We start from the raw sequence: 24462 nt of genomic DNA, 5'->3' as shown, positions 1-24462 counted from the left end.
TCCACGGCTGCCTGGAGCTGTCCTCTCACTAGTCTGTCTGCTTTCATCTGTAGTGACCTCTCTCCATGGCTGTCTGGAGCTGTCCTCCCACTAGTCTGTCTGCTTTCATCTGTAGTGACCTCTCCCCACGGCTGTCTGGAGCTGTCCTCCCACTTGTCTGTCTGCTTTCATCTGTAGTGACCTCTCTCCACGGCTGTCTGGAGCTGTCCTCTCACTAGTCTGTCTGCTTTCATCTGTAGTGACCTCTCCCCACGGCTGTCTGGAGCTGTCCTCTCACTAGTCTGTCTGCTTTCATCTGTAGTGACCTCCTCTCTCCACGGCTGTCTGGAGCTGTCCTCCCACTAGTCTGTCTGCTTTCATCTGTAGTGACCCCTCTCTCCACAGCTACAATAATGTACATCTGGATTAGTATACTAACTCAACAAATATTTACAGTTGGAGAGATGAGAAAGAGCAAGCAGACTGGTAACGGATTCAGGCTACATCTCCAACATGTGACAGGAATGTTAAGTTAATAGTTGTTCTGGTTTTAATTGAATAGACTAATTACAGTGCTACTGAATGGTCGTACTGTCATCCTAGTCCCTCCCTCTCTCAGGGAAGCGTGCACGTCTCCCTAGCCCCTCCCTCTCTTAGGCAAGCGTGCACGTCTCCCTAGCCCCTCCCTCTCTCAGGGAAGCGTGCACGTCTCCCTAGCACCTCCCTCTCTCAGGGAAGCGTGCACACCTCCCTAGCCCCTTCCTCTCTCAGGAAAGCGTGCACGTCTCCCTAGCTCCTCCCTCTCTCAGGAAAGTGTGAAAAAAAAAAAACTCATTTTAACAATGAAAAGGATTGGTCTACATTTAGCTAAAAATATCTATGTGAGATAGCGGGGCGGCAGGTAGCCTAGTCGTTAGAGCGTTGAGCCAGTAACAGAAAGGTTGCTGGATTGAATCCCTAAGCTGACAAGGTAAAAATATGTTGTTCTGCCCCTGAACAAGGCAGTTAACCCAATGTTCCTAGGCTGTCATTGTAAATAAGAATTTGTTCTTAACTGACTTGCCTAGTTAAATAAAGTAAAACAAAATAAATAATAGCCTACAAGGATATACCATTAGATTCAACATTGTAATAAAATATACACAGCATAACAAAAAGACACCAGCAGTCTACAAGTTTCACAGCTTGGCGTGCTTGTTGTTGTCGGTCAATCACAGCCAAGCTTCAGTCAGAGGCTCCATGTTACCCATCATCCAATAGGTAAGCAAGCGAAGTGGGAGATTTCTAATCAATGCAAAATGTAATTAAAAGTACAGAATTAAGTTTGGTAAATGAGAAGGAGTAGGCTACAGTGATCTTCCAATAGGAAAGCTGTTGTTTAATGGAATGGAGTTGTTGCAGACAACGATGGAGGGCGCAGCAAAAAAAGCCTATATTAGCTAGCTAGCTAGCTAGCTAGCAGGGGAATTTAGCAGGCTACTGTAGCTAGCTAGCTAACTAGCAGGGGGAATTTAGCAGGCTACTGTAGCTAGTTAGCGAACTAGCAGGGGAATTTAGCAGGCTACTGTAGCTAGCTAGCTAACTAGCAGGGGGAATTTAGCAGGCTACTGTAGCTAGCTAGCTAACTAGCAGGGGGAATTTAGCAGGCTACTGTAGCTAGCTAGCTAGCTAACTAGCAGGGGGAATTTAGCAGGCTACTGTAGCTAGCTAGCTAACTAGCAGGGGGAATTTAGCAGGCTACTGTAGCTAGCTAGCTAACTAGCAGGGGGAATTTAGCAGGCTACTGTAGCTAGCTAGCTTCTTTACAACAATTTGATGCTGCCCCGACCAGCACTACCAGATGGTATAACCTATGGCAACAACAGTTTTGGCAAGTTTCTCTCTCTCCCTCCCTCCGTGCCACACACAGACTGTTACACACCGGCCCCTGATCTGCTCTCGCCCCTCTACCACCCCACCCTTATGCTGAAACAAGCAGAGCACAGCGCGCCATTAAAAGTTTACCAAAAACGTGTTTAAACATTTATTTCTACTATCCGGATATCCCCTCCCCCAAAAAATATATATTATTTGAATAATGAAATATTTTGTAAATGCCCATCCCTCATTTGTAGGTATCCCTAGTCCTTAGGGGTTGGGTTAAATGGGAAGACACATTTCGGTTGAATGCATTCAGTTGTGCAACTGACTAGGTATCCCCCTTTCCTTTCACTAGTAGTATCCAAAGTCGGGGACGAACAGCAGTAGGGTCGCCCAAAAAATATGGAACAAAAAAAATTAAGAGTACATATTATTGTATGGCCCAGTATACAAACTCTGAGAAAGATAACATTTTGATAAGAGATTAAAAACCAATGAATTGAAAGTTATTTGTTGACGTAACAATCCCAATTTACCAATTTTAAGGTTGTGTCATTAGATTTGGGGTGGGGTCTCGAGAAATTCTTGGTGGAAAAAGTGCGCTGAAAAAGTTTAAATACCACTGACTTACACACACTCTACCCACAGACACACAACCTACACAACCTCCATCTAAGCCTCAGGATGTGTTCACTGTGTTGTTTACTGAAGTGTGCAATTGTTTCAATTGACTATTATAAAACTTGTTGTAATAACCTGATGCAATATACAGTATTTATAGTTGCCGTGTAGTTAAAAATATATATATATTTTGTTGTGTTGGTAGCATTTTTGTCCTCAGGGCACCACTGCAAATGAGACATTGGTCTCAATTGGGCTCCCTGAATAAATAAAAGTAAATCAAACTGTTTAGCTCAGGATGAAGTGTGCATAGTACAGTCACGGTGAACAACACATCCTGAGTTAAACAGTCACAGTGAACAACACATCCTGAGTTAAACAGTCACAGTGAACAACACATCCAGAGTTAAACAGTCACGGTGAACAACACATCCCGAGCTAAACAGTCACAGTGAACAACACATCCCGAGCTAAACAGTCACAGTGAACAACACATCCTGAGTTAAACAGTCACGGTGAACAACACATCCCGAGCTAAACAGTTACGGTGAACAACACATCCCGAGCTAAACAGTCACAGTGAACAACACATCCCGAGCTAAACAGTCACAGTGAACAACACATCCTGAGCTAAACAGTCACAGTGAACAACACATCCTGAGTTAAACAGTCACGGTGAACAACACATCCTGAGCTAAACAGTCACGGTGAACAACACATCCCGAGCTAAACAGTCACGGTGAACAACACATCCCGAGCTAAACAGTTAAGGTGAACACACTTCTTTGGCACTCTGTCCGTTCTCTCCATATGGTAACTCTGATATCTCGCTCTATCCCAAAACAGTCCATCAGTACACATTCCACTTCATACACACATTCTGAGACACAATGGCGTTTACAGGCCGTAACCCTGCCTGCTATCTGTAGACTGTCTGTCTCACAGACAAATTAACTCCACTAAAGCTAGCAGACTGAGCCATTCTCACATGACAGTTACCCAACCACTTATAATGACACACAACTTAACAAGCCTAAGGTTGAAATGCAATCTGTAGAATTTGACTGCAGCAAACTGTATTCTACAGAATGTCTCTGATACTGGGGTCTGCACACAGACTCAATAATGCTCACAGATATGTAATAAAGAATGACTATGCCAATCCAGTGGATCTGCAGTGGTGAAGAAGCCCTGTGTTTACCCAGAGGAAATTCTCACTCAATTTGTGTGTGTGTGTGTGTGTGTGTGTGTGTGTGTGTGTGTGTGTGTGTGTGTGTGTGTGTGTGTGTGTGTGTGTGTGTGTGTATGTATGTATGTATGTATGTATGAATGAATGAATGAATGAATGAGAGAGAGAGAGAGAGAGAGAGAGTGACACACACACAGAGGGATGAGAGGAGAGAAAGAGATCTTTCTACAGGAAGACACCAGACAGCTTAATTACCTCCACCTGTGAGCAGACAAAGAAACACACCCTCCAATCTTTGCTCTGCCCCACCCTAGTTCCCACGGTAACACTATAGAACCCACCCTAAAGACACACACACACAGGGAGGAAGGAGCAGGAGTAGTAAGTGGAAAATGAGGATGAGGAGAAGAGGAAAGGAAGAGGTGGAAGATGGGTGGGGGAGTAAAGGAGGAATTGGTAAGGCAAGGGGAAGAAGAAATATGTACTCACATCCAGTGAATCCTCGTTGACGATGATGAGGGACATGCCATGGGAAACTAGACGACATGAGTAACCTAAGATAGAGAATACAATCTCAGCTACAGCATAGAAACACTCTTCAAGAAGTAAACGCCATCTCTCTCTCCCTCCATCCCTTTCTCACCTATGTTGATGGCGGTCTCCTGTTTGTCTCCAGTGAGGACCCAGATCTTGATGTCGGCCTTCATCAGAGTAGCGATGGTCTCAGGGACCCCTGCCTGGAGACGGTCCTCTATAGCTGTGGCCCCCAACAACAACAGGTCCTACAGAGACACACACACACACAAAGAAAGAGAGAGAGAAAGAGACAGAATGAGTGAGCATAGACTAAGAGAGAGACAAATACATTCAGAAAATGCTTTTCTGGACAAAATACAACTTGGAGGAGTTTGGTGGTTCATTGTGTTTTGAGGACATCTTAGAAACTACATCCAAGTTGGAGAGACAGACTGGCTGGCAGCAGCAGCATACGGCAGGGTAAGAAGAGGCGTGCAGCATGTTAAAACTCTGTAAGTGGGTCAAACAGCAGCATAGGGAAAGTCTGTTAATGTTCCCCAAACATTTATTTTGAACTCAATTAAAAAACACAAATACACTCATTATTGATGCGCGTGCACACACATACACACACACACACACACACACACACACACACGCCCCCCAGCTGGTAACGGTGCAGTGTTTGTTGATTCCAGTTTTACGGGGCTCTTGGCAGACTGGTGAGGATAATTATCCATGTGGTCTTCCAGTCTACCTCTCTCCCTCTCTTTAATCCCATCACCTTCCCTCTCCTCTACTCTGGGCCATCTTTCAAAACCGCTCTCTTTATTGGAGTACTACCTGAGAAACAGCCAAACAAAGAAAGCAATGGTGTCCATGTTCCAGCCTAATGGCCAGCCTTAATATACACTCTCAGAATACATTTCCTGCCAACAGCTGCCATGTCCAGTCTCTTAATGACCACAGGCCTCATCATGTCCAGATGTATACTGGAGCTGTCCTCTGGGTTACAGGGCATCTGTACGGTTGACAGGTTAGTAACTGGCAGGGGATAACACACACCGCTTCTTCAGCACCGAGAGGTCCTTATATCCCGCTACAGTGGATCCAGTAGGACCACTCTGCCCTCTGCTGGACAAACAACCCACCAGCCCAGCAACACACTGACTGAAGGGTATGGTGTAAGGGGTCATCACTATCTTGCCATGCTAGAGTACAGAGGTATGGCTTTACAGTATCTAACTAGATGTATTATTTAACTAGGCATGTCAGCCTACCCCAGCCAAACCCTAACCCGGATGACGCTGGGCCAATTGTGCGCAGCCCTATGGGACTCCCGATCACGGCCGGTGATGATACAGCCTGAGATGCAGTGCCTTAGACCGCTGCACCACTCGTAGCTCAATGCAATGCAATGCTAACCATTGACCCCAACCCTTACCTTCTCCAGTAGTTCGTAGCAGTCCTCTAGTTTCTGGGCCCGGTCTTTAATGATAGTGCTTATACGGGTGTACTCCTTCAGCCACTCCTGGTATACCCCCTCCTCCAGATCAACATAGGCAAAACACAGAGTCCGCAGACCTAGGGGGGACAGGGTCATATATGAATCAAGTCAGGGATGGGCAACCTGACCCCATTTTTGTAGGCTCACGATACATTTTTGGAACTCAGCTAGGGTCTCAATTTAGAGTTGAGAGTTAGTATATACAAGGTGCAATTTTGAAATGTGGTTGTACATCAGCAGTTTTTCTCTTATGTCAATCGCTGACAGTCACTCAATTAGCCCATGTCAGCTATTTTTGTTCTGCTTTGTAAGTTAGCTGGCTAGACCATCTAAACTTGTAGTAATCATGATCGAATTACAGATCCGGGGTAGCCCAATGATGTTGTTAGGATATCCGAGTGAGAATGTCTATCAAAAACAGCAAACATTTCTTTCCCCCCTATGCCAATATGTGTCAAATTGAAGGAAATTAACTCTAAAATAGGGCTGTCTCCGACTAAAAACAATGCTGGTCGACCGAGAGTCATCTGTTCTTTCGACCAACGTGTATTCTTCTATAATAGACAAACTCTACGTTTGAATAAAATCAACTATATATGTAGGCTACTGAGCTTTGTCTGACAGTATAACTTTAGACCGTCCCCTCGCCCATACCCAGGCGCGAACCAGGGACCCTCTGCACACATCAATAACAGTCACCCACGAAGCATCGTTACCCATCGCTCTACAAAAGCCGCGGCCCTTGCAGAGCAAGGGGAACTACTACTTCAAGGTCTCAGAGCAAGTGACGTCACCGATTGAAACGCTATTTAGCGCGCACCGCTAACTAAGCTAGCCGTTTCACATCCGTTACATGATTAAAAAATAAAAAACACCAGGCAGTACAATGAACAAAAATAGCAGGGAGCCAAGGCTCAATATAGCCAGAAGAAATACAAAAAAATGTTTCCCGATCGACCCTCCTCCTGCTGCCTCTGGCCTTCACATATTTTGCCATCAGGCCCTCCAGGATTCCGCAATCGCATAATTTGAAGCAAAATCAACCAAATCAGCCCATATTATGCGAGAGATCGCAATTTTGAACAATCAAATGCACTTTTAGCGCATAAAAAGGTTCAATCAAAAGCGGGTTTGTGATTTTGACCAAATCCTGCACTGTTACCGTGGAAAATGGCCCAATCCAACCACACTTTAACACAGTTTTCCCCCCTGGCCTGTCAGCGTATTCACGTGTGAAGATGATGGCTGATTGTTGATGGCTGACAGGCAGTACAATGAACAAAAATAGCTCAAGACTGTGCAAAACAATTTCCAAATGTTTTTGGAAACAAGAGAAAGTCAACAATCAAATCAGCAAAGCATATGAGAATGTCAGAACAGTTCCCACAGCAGCGGCAGATCACCATGACTGAAGTGGTAGCAGGGAAGACTGTGGGAAGCACTGAAAGTATCAAGGTGAGTGCGTTTTACTCCGCTAACCTTGGCTTTAGTAGGGTGGTCGGCACTCTGCTCTCCCCAGTCTAACCTTGGCTTTAGTAGGGTGGTCGGTACTCTGCTCTCACCAGTCTAACCTTGGCTTTAGTAGGGTGGTCGGTACTCTGCTCTCCCCAGTCTAACCTTGACTTTAGTAGGGTGGTCGGCACTCTGCTCTGCCCCAGTCTAACCTTGGCTTTAGTAGGGTGGTCGGCACTCTGCTCTCCCCAGTCTAACCTTGGCTTTAGTAGGGTGGTCGGCATTCTGCTCTCCCAGTCTAACCTTGGCTTTAGTAGGGTGGTCGGTACTCTGCTCTCCCCAGTCTAACCTTGGCTTTAGTAGGGTGGTCGGCACTCTGCTCTGCCCCAGTCTAACCTTGGCTTTAGTAGGGTGGTCGGCACTCTGCTCTCCCCAGTCTAACCTTGGCTTTAGTAGGGTGGTCGGCACTCTGCTCTGCCCAGTCTAACCTTGGCTTTAGTAGGGTGGTCGGCACTCTGCTCTCCCCAGTCTAACCTTGGCTTTAGTAGGGTGGTCGGCACTCTGCTCTCCCCAGTCTAACCTTGGCTTTAGTAGGGTGGTCGGCACTCTGCTCTCCCCAGTCTAACCTTGGCTTTAGTAGGGTGGTCGGCATTCTGCTCTCCCAGTCTAACCTTGGCTTTAGTAGGGTGGTCGGCACTCTGCTCTCCCCAGTCTAACCTTGGCTTTAGTAGGGTGGTCGGTACTCTGCTCTCCCCAGTCTAACCTTGGCTTTAGTAGGGTGGTCGGTACTCTGCTCTCCCCAGTCTAACCTTGGCTTTAGTAGGGTGGTCGGTACTCTGCTCTCCCCAGTCTAATATTGGCTTTAGTAGGGTGGTCGGCACTCTGCTCTCCCCAGTCTAACCTTGGCTTTAGTAGGGTGGTCGGCACTCTGCAATCTCCCCAGTCTAACCTTGGCTTTAGTAGGGTGGTCGGCACTCTGCTCTCCCCAGTCTAACCTTGGCTTTAGTAGGGTGGTCGGCACTCTGCAATCTCCCCAGTCTAACCTTGGCTTTAGTAGGGTGGTCGGCACTCTGCTCTCCCCAGTCTAACCTTGGCTTTAGTAGGGTGGTCGGCACTCTGCAATCTCCCCAGTCTAACCTTGGCTTTAGTAGGGTGGTCGGCATTCTGCTCTCCCAGTCTAACCTTGGCTTTAGTAGGGTGGTCGGTACTCTGCTCTCCCCAGTCTAACCTTGGCTTTAGTAGGGTGGTCGGCACTCTGCTCTGCCCCAGTCTAACCTTGGCTTTAGTAGGGTGGTCGGCACTCTGCTCTCCCCAGTCTAACCTTGGCTTTAGTAGGGTGGTCGGCATTCTGCTCTCCCAGTCTAACCTTGGCTTTAGTAGGGTGGTCGGCACTCTGCTCTCCCCAGTCTAACCTTGGCTTTAGTAGGGTGGTCGGTACTCTGCTCTCACCAGTCTAACCTTGGCTTTAGTAGGGTGGTCGGTACTCTGCTCTCCCCAGTCTAACCTTGGCTTTAGTAGGGTGGTCGGCACTCTGCTCTGCCCAGTCTAACCTTGGCTTTAGTAGGGTGGTCGGCACTCTGCTCTCCCCAGTCTAACCTTGGCTTTAGTAGGGTGGTCGGCACTCTGCTCTCCCCAGTCTAACCTTGGCTTTAGTAGGGTGGTCGGCACTCTGCTCTCCCCAGTCTAACCTTGGCTTTAGTAGGGTGGTCGGCATTCTGCTCTCCCAGTCTAACCTTGGCTTTAGTAGGGTGGTCGGCACTCTGCTCTCCCCAGTCTAACCTTGGCTTTAGTAGGGTGGTCGGTACTCTGCTCTCCCCAGTCTAACCTTGGCTTTAGTAGGGTGGTCGGTACTCTGCTCTCCCCAGTCTAACCTTGGCTTTAGTAGGGTGGTCGGTACTCTGCTCTCCCCAGTCTAATATTGGCTTTAGTAGGGTGGTCGGCACTCTGCTCTCCCCAGTCTAACCTTGGCTTTAGTAGGGTGGTCGGCACTCTGCAATCTCCCCAGTCTAACCTTGGCTTTAGTAGGGTGGTCGGCACTCTGCTCTCCCCAGTCTAACCTTGGCTTTAGTAGGGTGGTCGGCACTCTGCAATCTCCCCAGTCTAACCTTGGCTTTAGTAGGGTGGTCGGCACTCTGCTCTCCCCAGTCTAACCTTGGCTTTAGTAGGGTGGTCGGCACTCTGCAATCTCCCCAGTCTAACCTTGGCTTTAGTAGGGTGGTCGGCATTCTGCTCTCCCAGTCTAACCTTGGCTTTAGTACGGTGGTCGGTACTCTGCTCTCCCCAGTCTAACCTTGGCTTTAGTAGGGTGGTCGGCACTCTGCTCTGCCCCAGTCTAACCTTGGCTTTAGTAGGGTGGTCGGCACTCTGCTCTCCCCAGTCTAACCTTGGCTTTAGTAGGGTGGTCGGCATTCTGCTCTCCCAGTCTAACCTTGGCTTTAGTAGGGTGGTCGGCACTCTGCTCTCCCCAGTCTAACCTTGGCTTTAGTAGGGTGGTCGGTACTCTGCTCTCACCAGTCTAACCTTGGCTTTAGTAGGGTGGTCGGTACTCTGCTCTCCCCAGTCTAACCTTGACTTTAGTAGGGTGGTCGGCACTCTGCTCTCCCCAGTCTAACCTTGGCTTTAGTAGGGTGGTCGGCACTCTGCAATCTCCCCAGTCTAACCTTGGCTTTAGTAGGGTGGTCGGCACTCTGCTCTCCCCAGTCTAACCTTGGCTTTAGTAGGGTGGTCGGCACTCTGCTCTCCCCAGTCTAACCTTGGCTTTAGTAGGGTGGTCGGCACTCTGCTTTCCCCAGTCTAACCTTGGCTTTAGTAGGGTGGTCGGCACTCTGCAATCTCCCCAGTCTAACCTTGGCTTTAGTAGGGTGGTCGGCACTCTGCTCTCCCCAGTCTAACCTTGGCTTTAGTAGGGTGGTCGGCACTCTGCTCTCCCCAGTCTGTCTATAGAGAGCACTGCTCAAAGCGCTGAGTGCCATTTGTCAGCATTGCCGTTTTAAACTCTGTAAAACGTCATATGGATCTTGAAAACAATCTTTCTGGATTTTTCTGAAATGGAAATACTGTTAAGTGCATATCAACCACAATACTCTATTTTTACGTTTTCTGTTCTTTATCTCCCTTATGACCTTTCAGGGGGAAAAAATCACATTCAAGTATATTGAAGACAACTTATGCGAAAGAAATATCGATTCTCAAATTGAAAGCGATTGATCAGCATTGAATCTATTTGGGGGGGTTTTGAGAAAGAGTGTGTTGCAATGGGAGGTGGGGGGCTTGCCATCTCGTGTTGATAGCAAGCCCCAAGTCTGATGGAGAGGAGAGGTGTGTGTGAGTGGATTATGACAGAGCTGTTTGTTCAGGAAAATAAACTAAATTGAGCACTTTAGATGTTTAATTGTTTTTGTATTATGTATTCTGCTTAAAATCATCCTAAAACTGAGCACATTACTTTTTATTGCTTTATATAAAATTAACGTGAAAAATAACATCCCAAAATGTATCGCAGAATTTCAGAAAAGCTGCATCAAAATCAAGCATTTTTGGCTGCAGAAAAAAAAAAAGAAATCCGGGAGGGACTGCATTATGCTCCAGAAGTTGCCTGTACAAGGCTACACCAGCTGTTGGCAACCTTTTCCATTTGGGTGTCAAGCTATCGTACTGTCATATTCATATGACAATACTGAATTGTTCAACTGGCGACCGAGGTCAGCCTGCAGGCGCCGGTCCGCCACAAGGAGTCGCTAGAGCACGATGAATCAAGTAAAGCCCCCCCGGCCTGGACAACGCTTGGACTCCAGATCACGTCTGGTTGTGATACAGCCCGAGTTCGAACCCGGGTCTGTAGTGACGCCTCTAGCACCCCGATGCAGTCTTAGACAGCTCCATCACTCGGGAGGCCCCTGACTGTAACTTCTATTACCAGTATGTAAAAATAGCCTACATATCAGCCAACAAATAAAAACATTGCAGCCTGAAAATATCCTGATAAAAATGAATATCCTATAAATCACATTGGCTATGCATGGCCTGTCTGCAGGAAACTTGAAACATTGTATCAGCTATTAACTTGGTCTGGCACAAAGCTTGTGCTAGCAAACTTGCAACCTATAAAATATTCTGGGCCCTCAGAGTTTCCAGCGCCACCAGTGAGCTCGACAGACACACAGCTGTATTCTATTTGTCCAAGGGATAAGAAGTAATCAGGTAGGCCTAATTTATGATGTTTCCACCGGATCAGAGCATGACATTTTTTCCCCCTTTCATGCTGAGTGGTTATCGAAAGGGAGAGAGCAGGAAAGATTTTTTTTAGATTGACAATAGTTCCTCAACGTAGCCTTTCTCAAAGGATGTAAAAACATACTTAGTTTACTTGCTGTTTGATGCGAATAAAACATGACTTTATCTTAACTCACCATCACTGTAGAGCTTCTGAATCAGAAATAGTATCAGATCCCCAGATGGGAACATTTATAGGTGCACATTTGCACTCAGGCCAGGTAGCCTAGGCCTTCTTCTATGCATAATCAAGTGCGTGTCCTTACTCAAGATTGACAGGAGCACTCCAAACAACTCCTAAATGGAATGAAATGAACCAAAGGTTTGTTCCTCACAAGTGCAGCCTAGGTTGTGCACGCCTACAATGATAAGGCTGAAATAATAATGTATTGAATGCATTAAACAGAAATGACCCTAACAAAAACAAACAGTGTAGATGAGAAACGATGGTAATTAACAGTACATGTAGGCCTACTACTGGTGATACTGTTGTGCATCCCCTCGGCCTCGGCAATGGATTAGTCCACTCAGACAGGCGTGAATCAGACAAGTGTCTGTTGTGCATCCCCTCGGCCTCGGTAATGGATTAGTCCACTCAGACAGGCGTGAATCAGACAAGTGTCTGTTGTGCATCCCCTCGGCCTCTGTAATGGATTAGTCCACTCAGACAGGCGTGAATCAGACAAGTGTCTGTTGTGCATCCCCTCGGCCTCGGTAATGGATTAGTCCACTCAGACAGGCGTGAATCAGACAAGTGTCTGTTGTGCATCCCCTCGGCCTCGGTAATGGATTAGTCCACTCAGACAGGCGTGAATCAGACAAGTGTCTGTTGTGCATCCCCTCGGCCTCGGTAATGGATTAGTCCACTCAGACAGGCGTGAATCAGACGAGTGTCTTTTTATACGTTTGCCACTGCTCGACTAAAACAATCCTGGTCAACCAACAGCCTATCGACCAAACAGTCGACTAAATGGAGTCAGCCCTACTCTAAAATGTTGGTCTTTTCTCCGCTGTGAAGAGGGGAGCTGCTAAAGTGTTTTGCTCTCAAGGTGAGGGCCCCCAAAAGGCTAGGGCCGGCTCTGACTGCATGTGGGTACCAGATCCACCAGCCACTGCAGCCCCCACCCCCAACAAAGTTGCCCATCCCTGAATTAAGCAGTAATAATTTAGATATGAAAATATATGACCAAGACATATAAAAAAGAGAAAGGCCCGTACCCTCGGTGGCGAACTGTTCCAGGTGTGCGATGGTCAGCTCTTTGTACTGAGACGCATCAGTGAGACGCTCAAAGATCACATTATCCTGAAACAAACATCATGACATCATCAACATGCGCCGTTTCATCATCATTATGAGCAAAGACACTATGGGAATAAACTTTGGTGCATTCAATGACTGGGGTTATACTCACTGCTCCCTTGCAGTACAGACGCAGTTTCCCATCGGGGGTTCGGACCACTACAGACATGCGCTTACGGTTACTGTAGAGAAAAAAGAGAGACTTTTAAGTGTCTGTCAATGTTATGAGTGAGTGAGTATGTCATTTTATTTACCTTGAAAACTCCAGCACATTCAGCAACTCAAAGCTCTTCTCCTTCCCCCTCTGAAAGACACAGAGAAATACCAATAATTAAACAGTGAACAGGATGAGTATTTACCCTCCATCCCAGTCTCTCAAACCCACACTTACAGCTTCCATGATAACGGAGCCAGGAGTCCTTGCTGTGAAAACAAAGCCCAGACCTTTGGCTCCTTTTACCAGAGCTCCTTCATCTGAGGAAAGAAAAATAAAAAAACACACATGCATTGCACATATTAGGACGTTTTGGGATAGGCTCTAATGTGTAGTAGCTAGGATGTGATTGGTCCTATTGTCTGGTAGCTGAGTTATGATTGTCTCTATGGTGTATAAGCTGTGTAGAGATAGGCTGTCTACCTGGCGAGGAGGCCTGGTAGATAAGCTGGTCCTCCTCTCTCTCTGGGACCACTGTGTGACACACCGCCATCATCGTCAGAAACTCACAGATTTGCGCAGAGGTTGGCTGGGGGGGGGGGGGGGGAGAGAGATACATGGCCCAATGTCATTCTCATTCAGTATAAGAATCGTCATTAGAGAAGATCTCAGGAGCTCAGGGGGACACCTACATGGTTCTTCTCAATGTTCTGGATGAGAGCGGGGTCATCAAACTCTGTGGAGTTAAGACTGCTGGACGGCAGGGGACTGAGAGACGAGACGGACAGAATTAAACACTACCTACACAACACATTGTATACAACAAAGAAAAGGGTACTGGGGTGTTTGTAGGATAGATAGTGGGTCATAGCACAGCCAGAGGTGCAGAAGAGGAGGCGGTCACTGACCTGAAGTCCTCCATGGAACGATCAACATCCAGGTCAGGGAAGTGGCCGTATGTGATCCCAGCGATGGTACACTTCTTAAAGTGCATGACGTTACAGGTGAGAGTTCCTGTCTTATCAGAAAACAGATACTTCACCTGGGAGAGAGGAAATAAAGAAAAGATAGCAGTACACAACAGAATTCAACTCTGATTGGTTGAGCCCTGATGTGAACATGGTCAAGATTGGTGGAATCCACCATTTGATTTGATCCAAATCCTCACCTGGCCCAGTTCTTCGTTGAGATTGGACGTTCGAGCCATGGCGGGTGTGTCTGTCTCAGAGTAGTACATCTCCTCATCCTGACCACCAAACACAGAGGGAGTTTCATGACACCGCTAAACAGAGTTAAACACTCGAAACACACACACACACACACACACACGTGTACGTCCGTACCCAGTTGATGAAGAGGGCCTGTGTGAACTTGACCACCTCCAGAGTGACCAGCAGGCTGATGGGGATGAGGTTGTTGTAGAGGATGATGAAGGTCAGCAGGTTATACCAAAAGTTAGTGGAGATGTCCCCTGTAGACACACACACACACACACGGTCAAGAGCTTATATGGAAGAGTAGAGAATGAATAACGCGTGTGTGTGTGTCCACCCATGAGAGAGAGAGTGAGTGAGTGTATTCTCACCGGCGCGTGACAGGTACCAGCAGGCCTCCTCAGTGTGTTGTTTGTTCCAGATGGAGGCTCCTATAGAGCTCACTAGCGCCATCACCAGGAGGATGCAGAACAGCACCAGGATCTGGACGTTGGTCACCCGCTCCACGTTAGAACGCTTCAGGGGGGCCTTGGTCGAGTTCTGGAAGGAACATTCACCACATTATTACATCCTTCATGTGGAACTACAAAACCACCCAAAATGACACACTAACTCAAAAGAAAGCAGGGGAGAAGGAACACCAAGCTCTACTGCTAGAGGTAAGATTGGCTTGATTCAAGACTATGGTTCAAGTTAGGTTTGGATCACAAAGGCTTGAAATGGCTAACCTGCATCAGTTTGGAGTCATGTCCAGTGTAGACTATAATTCCTACAACCCATTGTGTGTTTCTGAGCTGGGCACCTCTCAGTAGCACCTGGTCAGGACCAAGAGGAACCGCACTGGAGAGAGAGAACAGTGACAATCAGGTGGAGGTTGAAAATGTAATTCTATGTTAGGTGTGTGTTCAGATGAGAGTGTGTGTTCAGTACTTTTGGTTGTCCAGCCGTAGGGTCCCAGTGAAGTCGTACAGGTGTCTGTTGGGCTCTTCACACTCCAGACGGCCAGAGAGACCCATCAGCTCCTCCAGAGACTGGAGACCAGCTGTGTGAGTGAGACCCTGAAACACACACACTCAGTTAGAGCAGGTACACTGATAAAATACACACACCTTTAGGGTCATTCCTAACACACGTCTCACCTGTCTGATCTTCAGGTTGGTTTCTCCGTCCAGGTTGGAGGTCTCGGTGTAACACATGGCCTGAGGCTCACTGTGGAGAGGGATGGAGTCCAACTTTACCACATCATTCACTTCCACATTCATCTATGCAACAGGCAAATAAAAAATATTGAAACATTTATCAAAACACAGGGCTGTTCGATGTCGGTCCTGGAGTGCCGAAACCCTTCTGGTTTTCAACCTCTCCGTCTAATAAGGGACTAATTCAGGCCTGGGATACCAGGTGAGTGCAATTTAACTACCAGGTGGAAACAAAAACCAGAAGTGTTTTGACCCTCCAGGACTAGAATTGAACAGCCCTGATCAAACATAATGGTGACATCACACAAGGTCACCGCAAACCAACCTGGAGGACACTATGACCATGTCAGCTGGAAGATGCTGCCCATTGGTCACCTTCACTATGTCTCCTACTGCCACCTTGTGGCCAGGACGCAGCAATGCAACAGCGGGAGGAGAGAATGAAAATGAGAACAGGGTGGGTGGGGGCAAAGAGAGGGGAAGAGAGAAGTGCAAGAGAATGTGAAGCAGGAGAAGACAGAGGGAAAGAAGGGAGGGTTGGTGGAGGCAGAGAGGGTTGGTGGAGGCAGAGAGGGTTGGTGGAGGCAGAGGGTTGGTGGAGGCAGAGGGTTGGTGGAGGCAGAGAGGGTTGGTGGAGGGGGAGAGGGTTGGTGGAGGGGGAGAGGGTTGGTGGAGGGGGAGAGGGTTGGTGGAGGGAGAGAGGGTTGGTGGAGGGAGAGAGGGTTGGTGGAGGCAGAGAGGGTTGGTGGAGGCAGAGAGGGTTGGTGGAGGCAGAGAGGGTTGGTGGAGGGGGAGAGGGATGGTGGAGGCAGAGAGGGTTGGTGGAGGCAGAGAGGGTTGGTGGAGGCAGAGAGGGTTGGTGGAGGCAGAGAGGGTTGGTGGAGGGAGAGAGGGTTGGTGGAGGGAGAGAGGGTTGGTGGAGGGAGAGAGGGTTGGTGGAGGCAGAGAGGGTTGGTGGAGGCAGAGAGGGTTGGTGGAGGGAGAGAGAAAGTGACAGTGAGCAGCAAGTAGCTTTACAGTGGATGTTCATATCTGACGCTTCCCTCAGTCAAAGCAAGGACATTAGATACAGGGGATTAATCAATGTGGAGAAAGACGCCAGAGAACATTCTGGAGAGCTAAATAATGTGCCATGAAGTCTTCCTAACTAGGGCCATGAGTTCTCCTTCACCAGATAACCTGATCAGGAAAAACTCTGGGCCCGAGTTATAGGCTGCAACTTGAGTTCGGAGTTTTCCCCATTCAGGTCGTGCGGTACGGAAATAACTCTGGTCTTTATCTGTAACCACTAGTCAGATGGAGGCTGTGGAGAGGATGAGGGCAATGGTACCTGTTTCCATATGACGGTCTGCCAGGCTCCATTCCTCAGAACTGAGACACAATGACAACAGAGCTATTAGCCTAGACACTTCATACACTGTTCATCCTTTCTTAAGCACAATTGTCTATTCCCTTAAACTAGTTATTCACTCATCCAAATAAAACTGACTGACACAGGCACACTCATGCATACGCAAACACACAATCGTCCAATACCTGTGGTCTTTTTATTGTTGACTGTGTTGTCTGCCTTGTGTCTTTGCTGTAAAGAGACAGAGGGTTTGTTAGTTCCTTATGAGTCTCTTTCTTTCACATTAAAACACACCAAAACGGCACTGCGCTGGCTAAGACATTGTTTTGGAACAGAGGAGGTGTTGTTCCACAGCAGGGGAGCTGAACTGTGTCTGTTGAGCTGTGTCTGTTGAGCTGTGTCTGTTGAGCTGTGTCTGTTGAGCTGTGTCTGTTGAGCTGTGTCTGTTGAGCTGTGAGCTGTTGAGCTGTGTCTGTTGAGCTGTGAGCTGTTGAGCTGTGAGCTGTTGAGCTGTGAGCTGTTGAGCTGTGAGCTGTTGAGCTGTGAGCTGTTGAGCTGTGTCTGTCGCGCTGTGTCTGTCCTACTTACATAGTCCTCTATGATCTCTTTGATCCCGGCCACAGTGAGGATGAAGATGAGTGGTACCAGGGTGGTGTAACGACCCGTAGGAGACACATCAGGGATTTGCTGACAAGAAGAACACAGACACAACGTCGAGGAAAGGCTGAGGGTGTGGTCAGGTTGTCAGTGCAGGTTACAGATAGAAATATTATGAATAGAGCGGATTCGTTTCATAGTTTTACATGAAAGAGAATCATATCTTATCTAGATAACACATTTCTATGTGAATGCTCTATAATGTTGCACCCTCGAGTAAACCCATTGTACTCTGCATTGTGGGCGTGGTCTACCTGCATTAGGGCGATGAAGAGGAAGAAGGCGTTGGCAGCGCGGCGGATCTGCTCGTACAGGAAACGAGGCAGGAAGGTAAACACCCCGTACTTGGTGGTACTGAGGAGGAGGAGGGACACAGGGATGTCACAGGGTTAGTCTCCACAGTAATGAAACACAATAAGGCTGGGAGTCAATCCGATCAAGCGTTAACCGGCAATAGCAGATACCCGCATAGCTGGTGTTTTGGCAGTGTCGGAGGTGTAACTGCGATAAGAGCTGTCAAATCGGTAAGCAGCTGCTCGTGTGGTTGTCACGAAGTCACACCCCTCCCACTCGCGTTAGAAGTTCAGAATGAGAAAGTGTAGGCTGTATAGCATATCGAAAATGACATTTTTTTAAATAATTAAACAAAATAATAAAGATTTATACGAGCCTAATGGAGGTGTAGAGGCTGCATGGGATTGTTACTAACACGTCTCCGTTCATCCAATGGCAGTGTCTGCAATAGCCTACCGCACAGAGCTGCTGGTGGATTCGACAGCTCTAATGCGGTTCCACCTCCGATGTCACCAAAACAACCACTATGGATATGTCGGCTAAAGCGGATGTGATTGAATTGGGCACTAAATCAGCACACCAAAAGAGAAATCCCCCTATATCGGATTGAAAAAGACAAAAATTGAGTTTGATTTCCTTTGGAAGAAACCACCTCTGTGGTCTCCAGTGTAAAACAGAGGTAGTCACTAGAGTGTAAATCTCTTCTTCAATCCCTTCTCCACCGATAGCAGATTATCGATGCACTTGAAACCCCATTAGAGAGACTACACAATTAGATTTAAACATGCTCGGGCACAAAAACATAAAAGGATCTATTATGGGCTGCACACCTTCACATCCTCGCAAATGAACCGAACGTCACTGTTCAAAGCTTTATATTTAGACCAAACCTCCCAAACAGGCAAACCTTGTCAGTCGATCACCTGTAATGATCAGACAACAGCATTGATTAACCTTGATAATAGCCAGCAGCTATAAGAGACTAAAATAACTCAAATCAGCCTTCAGTTCAGGGTCTGTCTTTATCCTGGCCAATATAACTAACTCAAACGTGTGTTCATGTGTACGTGATTGTGTTGGTGTGTGTGTCTTACTGTATCTAAATCCTCCAACACGTCAGCATCTCCTTGGAGACAAGCCCAAAGCCACACACTCTAGGCGAGTGTAAGCGGATCCTAGATCTGTGCCTACGGACAACATCTAAGCTAAGTATTTGTTCATGGCGGCTGTGGCGACTGATTGACAGATGGAGTAGATTTGCACAGAGACACAGGGCTGTGAATGAAAGATGACTTGAAGGTAGAAAAGATGAGGATGAAAAGAGAAGAGGGGCTATAGGAATTTAATCTCAGAGTATTCAATAGGAGCAGTGAAGCTTTCAAACATCAACTAAAGACATATGGGAACAATGGGACATCAAAGGGCATGTCTCCAAAGCCAGACTGTCCAATCACAGGCCAGGAAAAGCCTGGTGATCCAATAAAACGAGTTGGCGAAGGCCCGTCTTAATCTCATTAACGGACCTGAAATAGGCCTGCTTCAGAGCAGAATTGAATCTCCTGACAGTAAAGACAGATCGATGAGGTGCGTTTAACGCCTGACGACAGACTTCTACCCACGTAACTAGAACCTGCTGGATTGTATAGGCGCCAGGGTAATGTTCAGGAGGGCGTAACATCCTAACTGTTGCCGATAGAGCTGACATGGGTCCTTAATATACATGAGAGAAGCATATCTATTATTCACCATGCATTTCTACATTTTTATACAGAATGTCCTGTAACGTACCCTACTGTATTCAACCCTTATCCTCTTAAAAGGCAACAGAAATAAATGTGCGCATGTGTGGGGAGGGGTGTAAAAATACATAAACAATTCATTGGTACCGTGACAGTGTCAAATTGAACCAAAACATAATACTATTGGTCTGGTTTGCAAGGCTACACAACTTAACATGTATAGCTCCATAGTCATTGTCACCAGCAGTCATCTGGGACACTAATGATAAGAGATTCCCCACAGATGCAGATTCCGTTTGGGCACTGCCCTCAATCCCGCCCACAAGCAGGGATGGGCACAAATGACATAATACAATGATAAAATACAGATACAAAATACCATGAATATCAATGTATCAAAATAAACTACATACTTGTATTTTGATTAAATACATTACAAAATACATATTTTGTTTACAAAAATCAATTTGCAAGTAGCCAACCCGAACATCAACAACAGTCTCAGTAACGATTACAAAAACGTTTTACTTGCTATGACTGATATGTTGTTGCTTAATAACTGCTTAATGACCAACATGTATATGTGAAAATGAACTGCAAAGCACACCGTGTATTGTTTCGGGGCAGAGCTCATTAGAATAATACTCAGCATGCTTTGCAATTGTTCATTTTTACATATACAGTTGAAGTCAGAAGTTTACATACACCTTAGCCAAATACATTTAAACTCAGTTTTTCACAATTCCTGACATTTAATCCAAGTAAAAATTCCCTGTTTTAGGTCAGTTTGGATCACCACTTTAAGAATGTGAAATGTCAGAATAATAGGAGAGAGAATTTTTTATTTCAGCTTTTATTTCTTTCATCACATTCCCAGTGGGTCAGATGTTTACATACACTCAATTAGTATTTGGTAGCATTCATTGCCTGTCAATTGTTTAACTTGGGTCAAATGTTTCAGGTAGGCTTCCACAAGCTTCCCACAATAAGTTGGGTGAATTTTGGCCCATTCCTCCTGACAGAGCTGGTGTAACTGAGTCAGGTTTGTAGGCCTCCTTGCTCGCACACACTTTTTCAGTTCTGCCCACAAATTTTCTATAGGATTGAGGTCCGAGCTTTGTGATGGCCACTTCAAAACCTTTACTTTGTTGTCCTTAAGCCATTTTGCCACAACTTTGGAGGTATGCTTGGGGTCATTGTCCATTTGGAAGACCCATTTGAAACCAAGCTTTAACTTCCTGACTGATGTCTTGAGATGTTGCTTCAATATACCCACATAATTTTCCTCCCTCATGATGCCATCTATTTTGTGAAGTGCACCAGTCCCTCCTGCAGGAAAGCACCCCCACAACATGATGCTGCCACCCCCGTGCTTCACGGTTGTGATGGTGTTCTTCGGCTTGCAAGCCTCCCCCTTTTCCTCCAAACATAACGATGGTCATTATGGCCAAGCAGTTCTATTTTTGTTTCATCAGACCAGAGGACATTTCTCAAAAAAGTACAATCTTTGTCCCCATGTGCAGTTGCAAAACGTAGTCTGGCTTTTTTATGGCAGTTTTGGAGCAGTGGCTTCTTCCTTGCTGAGTGGCCTTTCAGGTTATGTTGATATAGGACATAGATACTTTTGTACCCGTTTCCTCCAGCATCTTCACATGGTCCTTTGCTGTTGTTCTGAGATTGATTCGCACTTTTCGCACCACAGTACGTTCATCTCTAGGAGACAGAACGCGTCTCCTTCCTGGGCGGTATGACGGCTGCGTGGCCATGGTGTTTATACACTGCTCAAAAAAATAAAGGGAACACTTAAACAACACAATGTAACTCCAAGTCAATCACACTTCTGTGAAATCAAACTGTCCACTTAGGAAGCAACACTGATTGAATTTCATTTCTGAATAAATTTCACATGCTGTTGTGCAAATGGAATAGACAACAGGTGGAAATTATTCTGTCAGCGTAGTGTCCAGAGCATGGAGGTGCTACCAGGAGACAGGCCTGTACATCAGGAGACGTGGAGGAGGCCGTAGGAGGGCAACAACCCAGCAGCAGGACCGCTACCTCCGCCTTTATGCAAGGAGGAGCAGGAGGAGCACTGCCAGAGCCCTGCAAAATGACCCCCAGCAGGCCACAAATGTGCATGTGTCTGCTCAAACGGTCAGAAACAGACTCCATGAGGGTGGAATGAGGGCCCGACGTCCACAGGTGGGGGTTGTGCTTACAGCCCAACACCGTGCAGGACGTTTGGCATTTGCCAGAGAACACCAAGATTGGCAAATTCGCCATTGGCGCCCTGTGCTCTTCACAGATGAAAGCAGGTTCACACTGAGCACATGTGACAGAGTCTGGAGATGCCATGGAGAACATTCTGCTGCCTGCAACATCCTCCAGCATGACCGGTTTGGCGGTGAGTCAGTCATGGTGTGGTGTGGCATTTCTTTGGGGGGCCGCACACCTCCATGTGCTCGCCAGAGGTAGCCTGACTTCCATCAGGTACCGAGATGAGATCCTCAGACCCCTTGAGAGACCATATGCTGGTGAGGTTGGCCCTGGGTTCCTCCTAATGCAAGACAATGCTAGACCTCATGTGGCTGGAGTGTGTCAGCAGTTCCTTCAAGAGGAAGGCATTGATGCTATGGTCTGGACCGCCCGCTCCCCAGACTTGAATCCAATTGAGCACATCTGGGACATCATGTCTCGCTCCATCCACCAACGCCACGTTGCACCACAGACTGTCCAGGAGTTGGCGGATGCTTTAGTCCAGGTCTGGGAGGAGATCCCTCAGGAGACCATCCGCCACCGCATCAGGAGCATGCCCAGGCGTTGTAGGGAGATCATACAGGCACGTGGAGGCCACACACACTACTGAGCCTCATTTTGACTTGTTTTAAGGACATTACATCAAAGTTGGATCAGCCTGTAGTGTGGTTTTCCACTTTCATTTTGAGTGTGACTCCAAATCCAGACCTCCATGGGTTGATAAATTTGATTTCCATTGATAATTTTTGTGTGATTTTGTTGTCAGCACATTCAACTATGTACAGAAAAAAGTATTTAATACGAATATTTCATTCATTCAGATGTAGGATGTGTTATTTTAGTGTTCCCTTTATTTTTTTCAGCAGTGTACTTGCGTACTATTGTTTGTACAGATGAACGTGGTACCTTCAGGCGTGTGGAAATTTCTCTCAAGGATGAACCAGAATTCAAGATTTTTTTCTGAGGTCTTGACTGATTTCTTTTGATTAGAAATATATTCACAGGTACACCTCCAATTGACTCAAATTATGTCTATTAGCCTATCAGAAGCTTCTAAAGCCATGCCATTGTTTTCTGGGATTTTCCCAATTGTTTAAAGGCACAGTCAACTTAGTGTATGTAAACTTCTGACCCACTGGAATTCTGATACTGTGAATTATAAGTGAAATAATCTGTCTGTAAACAATTGTTGGGAAAATGACTTGTGTCATGCACAAAGTAGATTTGCCAAAACTATAGTTTGTTAACAAGACATTTGTGGAGTGGTTGTAAAACGAGTTAAGGACTACAACCTAAGTGTATGTAAACGTCCAACTTCAACTGTACATTTAGTTCATTTAGCAGACGCTTTCATGACACCATAGTGCGATCAGACTTTTGATACCAATGCAGGGTGAAAGGGGGACCAAATATATAGAAGATGTATAGAAAAGTCATTTGTATTTGGAAAAAAACAAATTACAGTATTTAAAAAAGAAATACATTGGAGTGTAGTTCAGCCAAGTGTAATTCAAATTCCAAAATACTCAGAAGTAATTAAAATACTAATTTGAAATACATGCTGCCCATCTCTGCCCACAAGAGATGGGCAAACACCAGAACATTCACTAACTAGTAGTGAAAGCTATCGCTTTAGAGATTGGCACTGTAAACAAGCAAGGCTGGATCCCCTGCTTACCACAATCTCCCAAATTAAGAGTAGGCCAATAAAAATGTATGTATTGAATTGAAGTCAAAACTCTGGGCTTTGGCATTTTAAAATGTAATGTGAGAAGGTTGTTTGTTTCATCTGATCAGGAGAGCACATAGTAACCTGATCGGTGACCAGACCTGGACCCCACTACAGAATGTCTTATTAGATTTAGAGACAATTCAAGGATAACTATTCTATTCATACATTGTTAATGTAGCCTACCATTAGTACCGGAGGAGCTTATATTAACATCTACAAACTCACTGTAGTTACTTTACCTTCAGTGCCTGTTTTAAAATGGATGAGGTTTTATTGATTAAGAACAGTAAATGGTAATGTTAAGCACTTTCCTCAGATGCACTGAACTTAAAAACAACCCCTTGATGCCGCCCCTCCAACACATAATTGATGATAATTTACAACCCTCCTTTACTAGTCTATAACTGGACCATTAACTCATTTAGCCTATCACAAAACCTATTTCACCCCAAAAAATATGTGAAAATAAATCGTTAAAACTATCAACTATTGTAGGCAATTATAATATCACAACTTGTCTGGAAAGGCAATTCAAGTCTGTATTCAGTAACTTGATGATAATGATGCTGTAGCCAGGTGAAATCTTACCTGACATGGTTGTCACAGAACTTGGTGTTCTGAGGTTGGTTTAGCAGAATCGTCCGTGCCGTAGCATCTATGGGATCTGCCTGCGAAGTAGTCCCGGACATCTCATCATCTGCCTTGCGGTAGCCGGCGGATGAACAAGAGGTTCCTGCACCGTTCGATTGATGGGAGAGAGGCGAGGCTAGGGTAAGTGTGTGTGGGAGACAGGGAGAGACGTAAGAGACATGGTTTACAGTTCAAAAGTGGAGGGCAGAAACAGGTAGGGCTATTGTATGCGGATGTAAGCTGGCGGTCGATGTCAATGACGTCCCCACCTCCCCATTCTAAACAGCCCCTCTTCTTTCAGTGTGCTGCCTCGCTCGGTGCTGGGCAATTCCAAAAGAGTGATGCTGAGACTCAGATTTTTGTAAACTTTAAAATGTATGTCAAACTAAAAATAATTATTGCTAAGTTACTTTAACCAAGTCACTGAACTTTTAACAAAAACACATTTACTTGAAGAACAGTGTAGTTTTATAACAGAATGCCTATTTCTACTGTTTGTGCCGTCTTCAAGTAAACGGTGTTTTGTCAAATTTTCGCTGG

At 46.2% G+C, this 24462-nt stretch overlaps 1 protein-coding gene across 16 annotated transcripts in view; it reads right to left on the bottom strand.

Annotated features, from left to right (window-relative positions):
- atp8a2 (ATPase phospholipid transporting 8A2) overlaps positions 1-24462 on the bottom strand; it is a 70594-nt gene that overhangs the window by 31757 nt on the left and 14375 nt on the right. For 6 of the 16 annotated variants that reach the window (XR_016484395.1, XR_016484396.1, XM_036935001.2 and 3 more), the window contains 22 exons: positions 23881-24058; positions 17526-17625; positions 17203-17301; positions 16800-16845; positions 16594-16634; positions 15589-15662; positions 15204-15273; positions 14995-15122; positions 14793-14904; positions 14436-14604; positions 14194-14321; positions 14019-14096; positions 13759-13892; positions 13543-13618; positions 13334-13439; positions 13088-13170; positions 12951-13000; positions 12809-12878; positions 12615-12699; positions 5610-5749; positions 4293-4431; positions 4139-4203 (listed from right to left, as the gene is read on the bottom strand). Coding sequence is in view for 14 of the 16 variants with exons in the window: in XM_036935001.2 (XP_036790896.2) it covers positions 4139-4203; positions 4293-4431; positions 5610-5749; positions 12615-12699; positions 12809-12878; positions 12951-13000; positions 13088-13170; positions 13334-13439; positions 13543-13618; positions 13759-13892; positions 14019-14096; positions 14194-14321; positions 14436-14604; positions 14793-14904; positions 14995-15122; positions 15204-15273; positions 15589-15662; positions 16594-16634; positions 16800-16845; positions 17203-17301; positions 17526-17625; positions 23881-24058 (2171 nt within the window). In the remaining 2 variants the exon portion in view is untranslated. The remainder of the gene's footprint in view (positions 1-4138; positions 4204-4292; positions 4432-5609; positions 5750-12614; positions 12700-12808; positions 12879-12950; positions 13001-13087; positions 13171-13333; positions 13440-13542; positions 13619-13758; positions 13893-14018; positions 14097-14193; positions 14322-14435; positions 14605-14792; positions 14905-14994; positions 15123-15203; positions 15274-15588; positions 15663-16593; positions 16635-16799; positions 16846-17202; positions 17302-17525; positions 17626-23880; positions 24059-24462) is intronic. The other 10 variants (XM_036935002.2, XM_036935004.2, XM_036935007.2 and 7 more) reach the window with 3 other exon arrangements.

The sequence above is a fragment of the Oncorhynchus mykiss genome, chromosome 11 (genome assembly GCF_057628025.1).
Source record: "Oncorhynchus mykiss isolate SJ-2025 chromosome 11, ASM5762802v1, whole genome shotgun sequence".
NCBI classification, from domain to species: Eukaryota; Metazoa; Chordata; class Actinopteri; order Salmoniformes; family Salmonidae; genus Oncorhynchus; species Oncorhynchus mykiss.
Note: the sequence above shows the minus strand (reverse complement) of the source record. Positions and strands in the feature narration are given on the sequence as shown.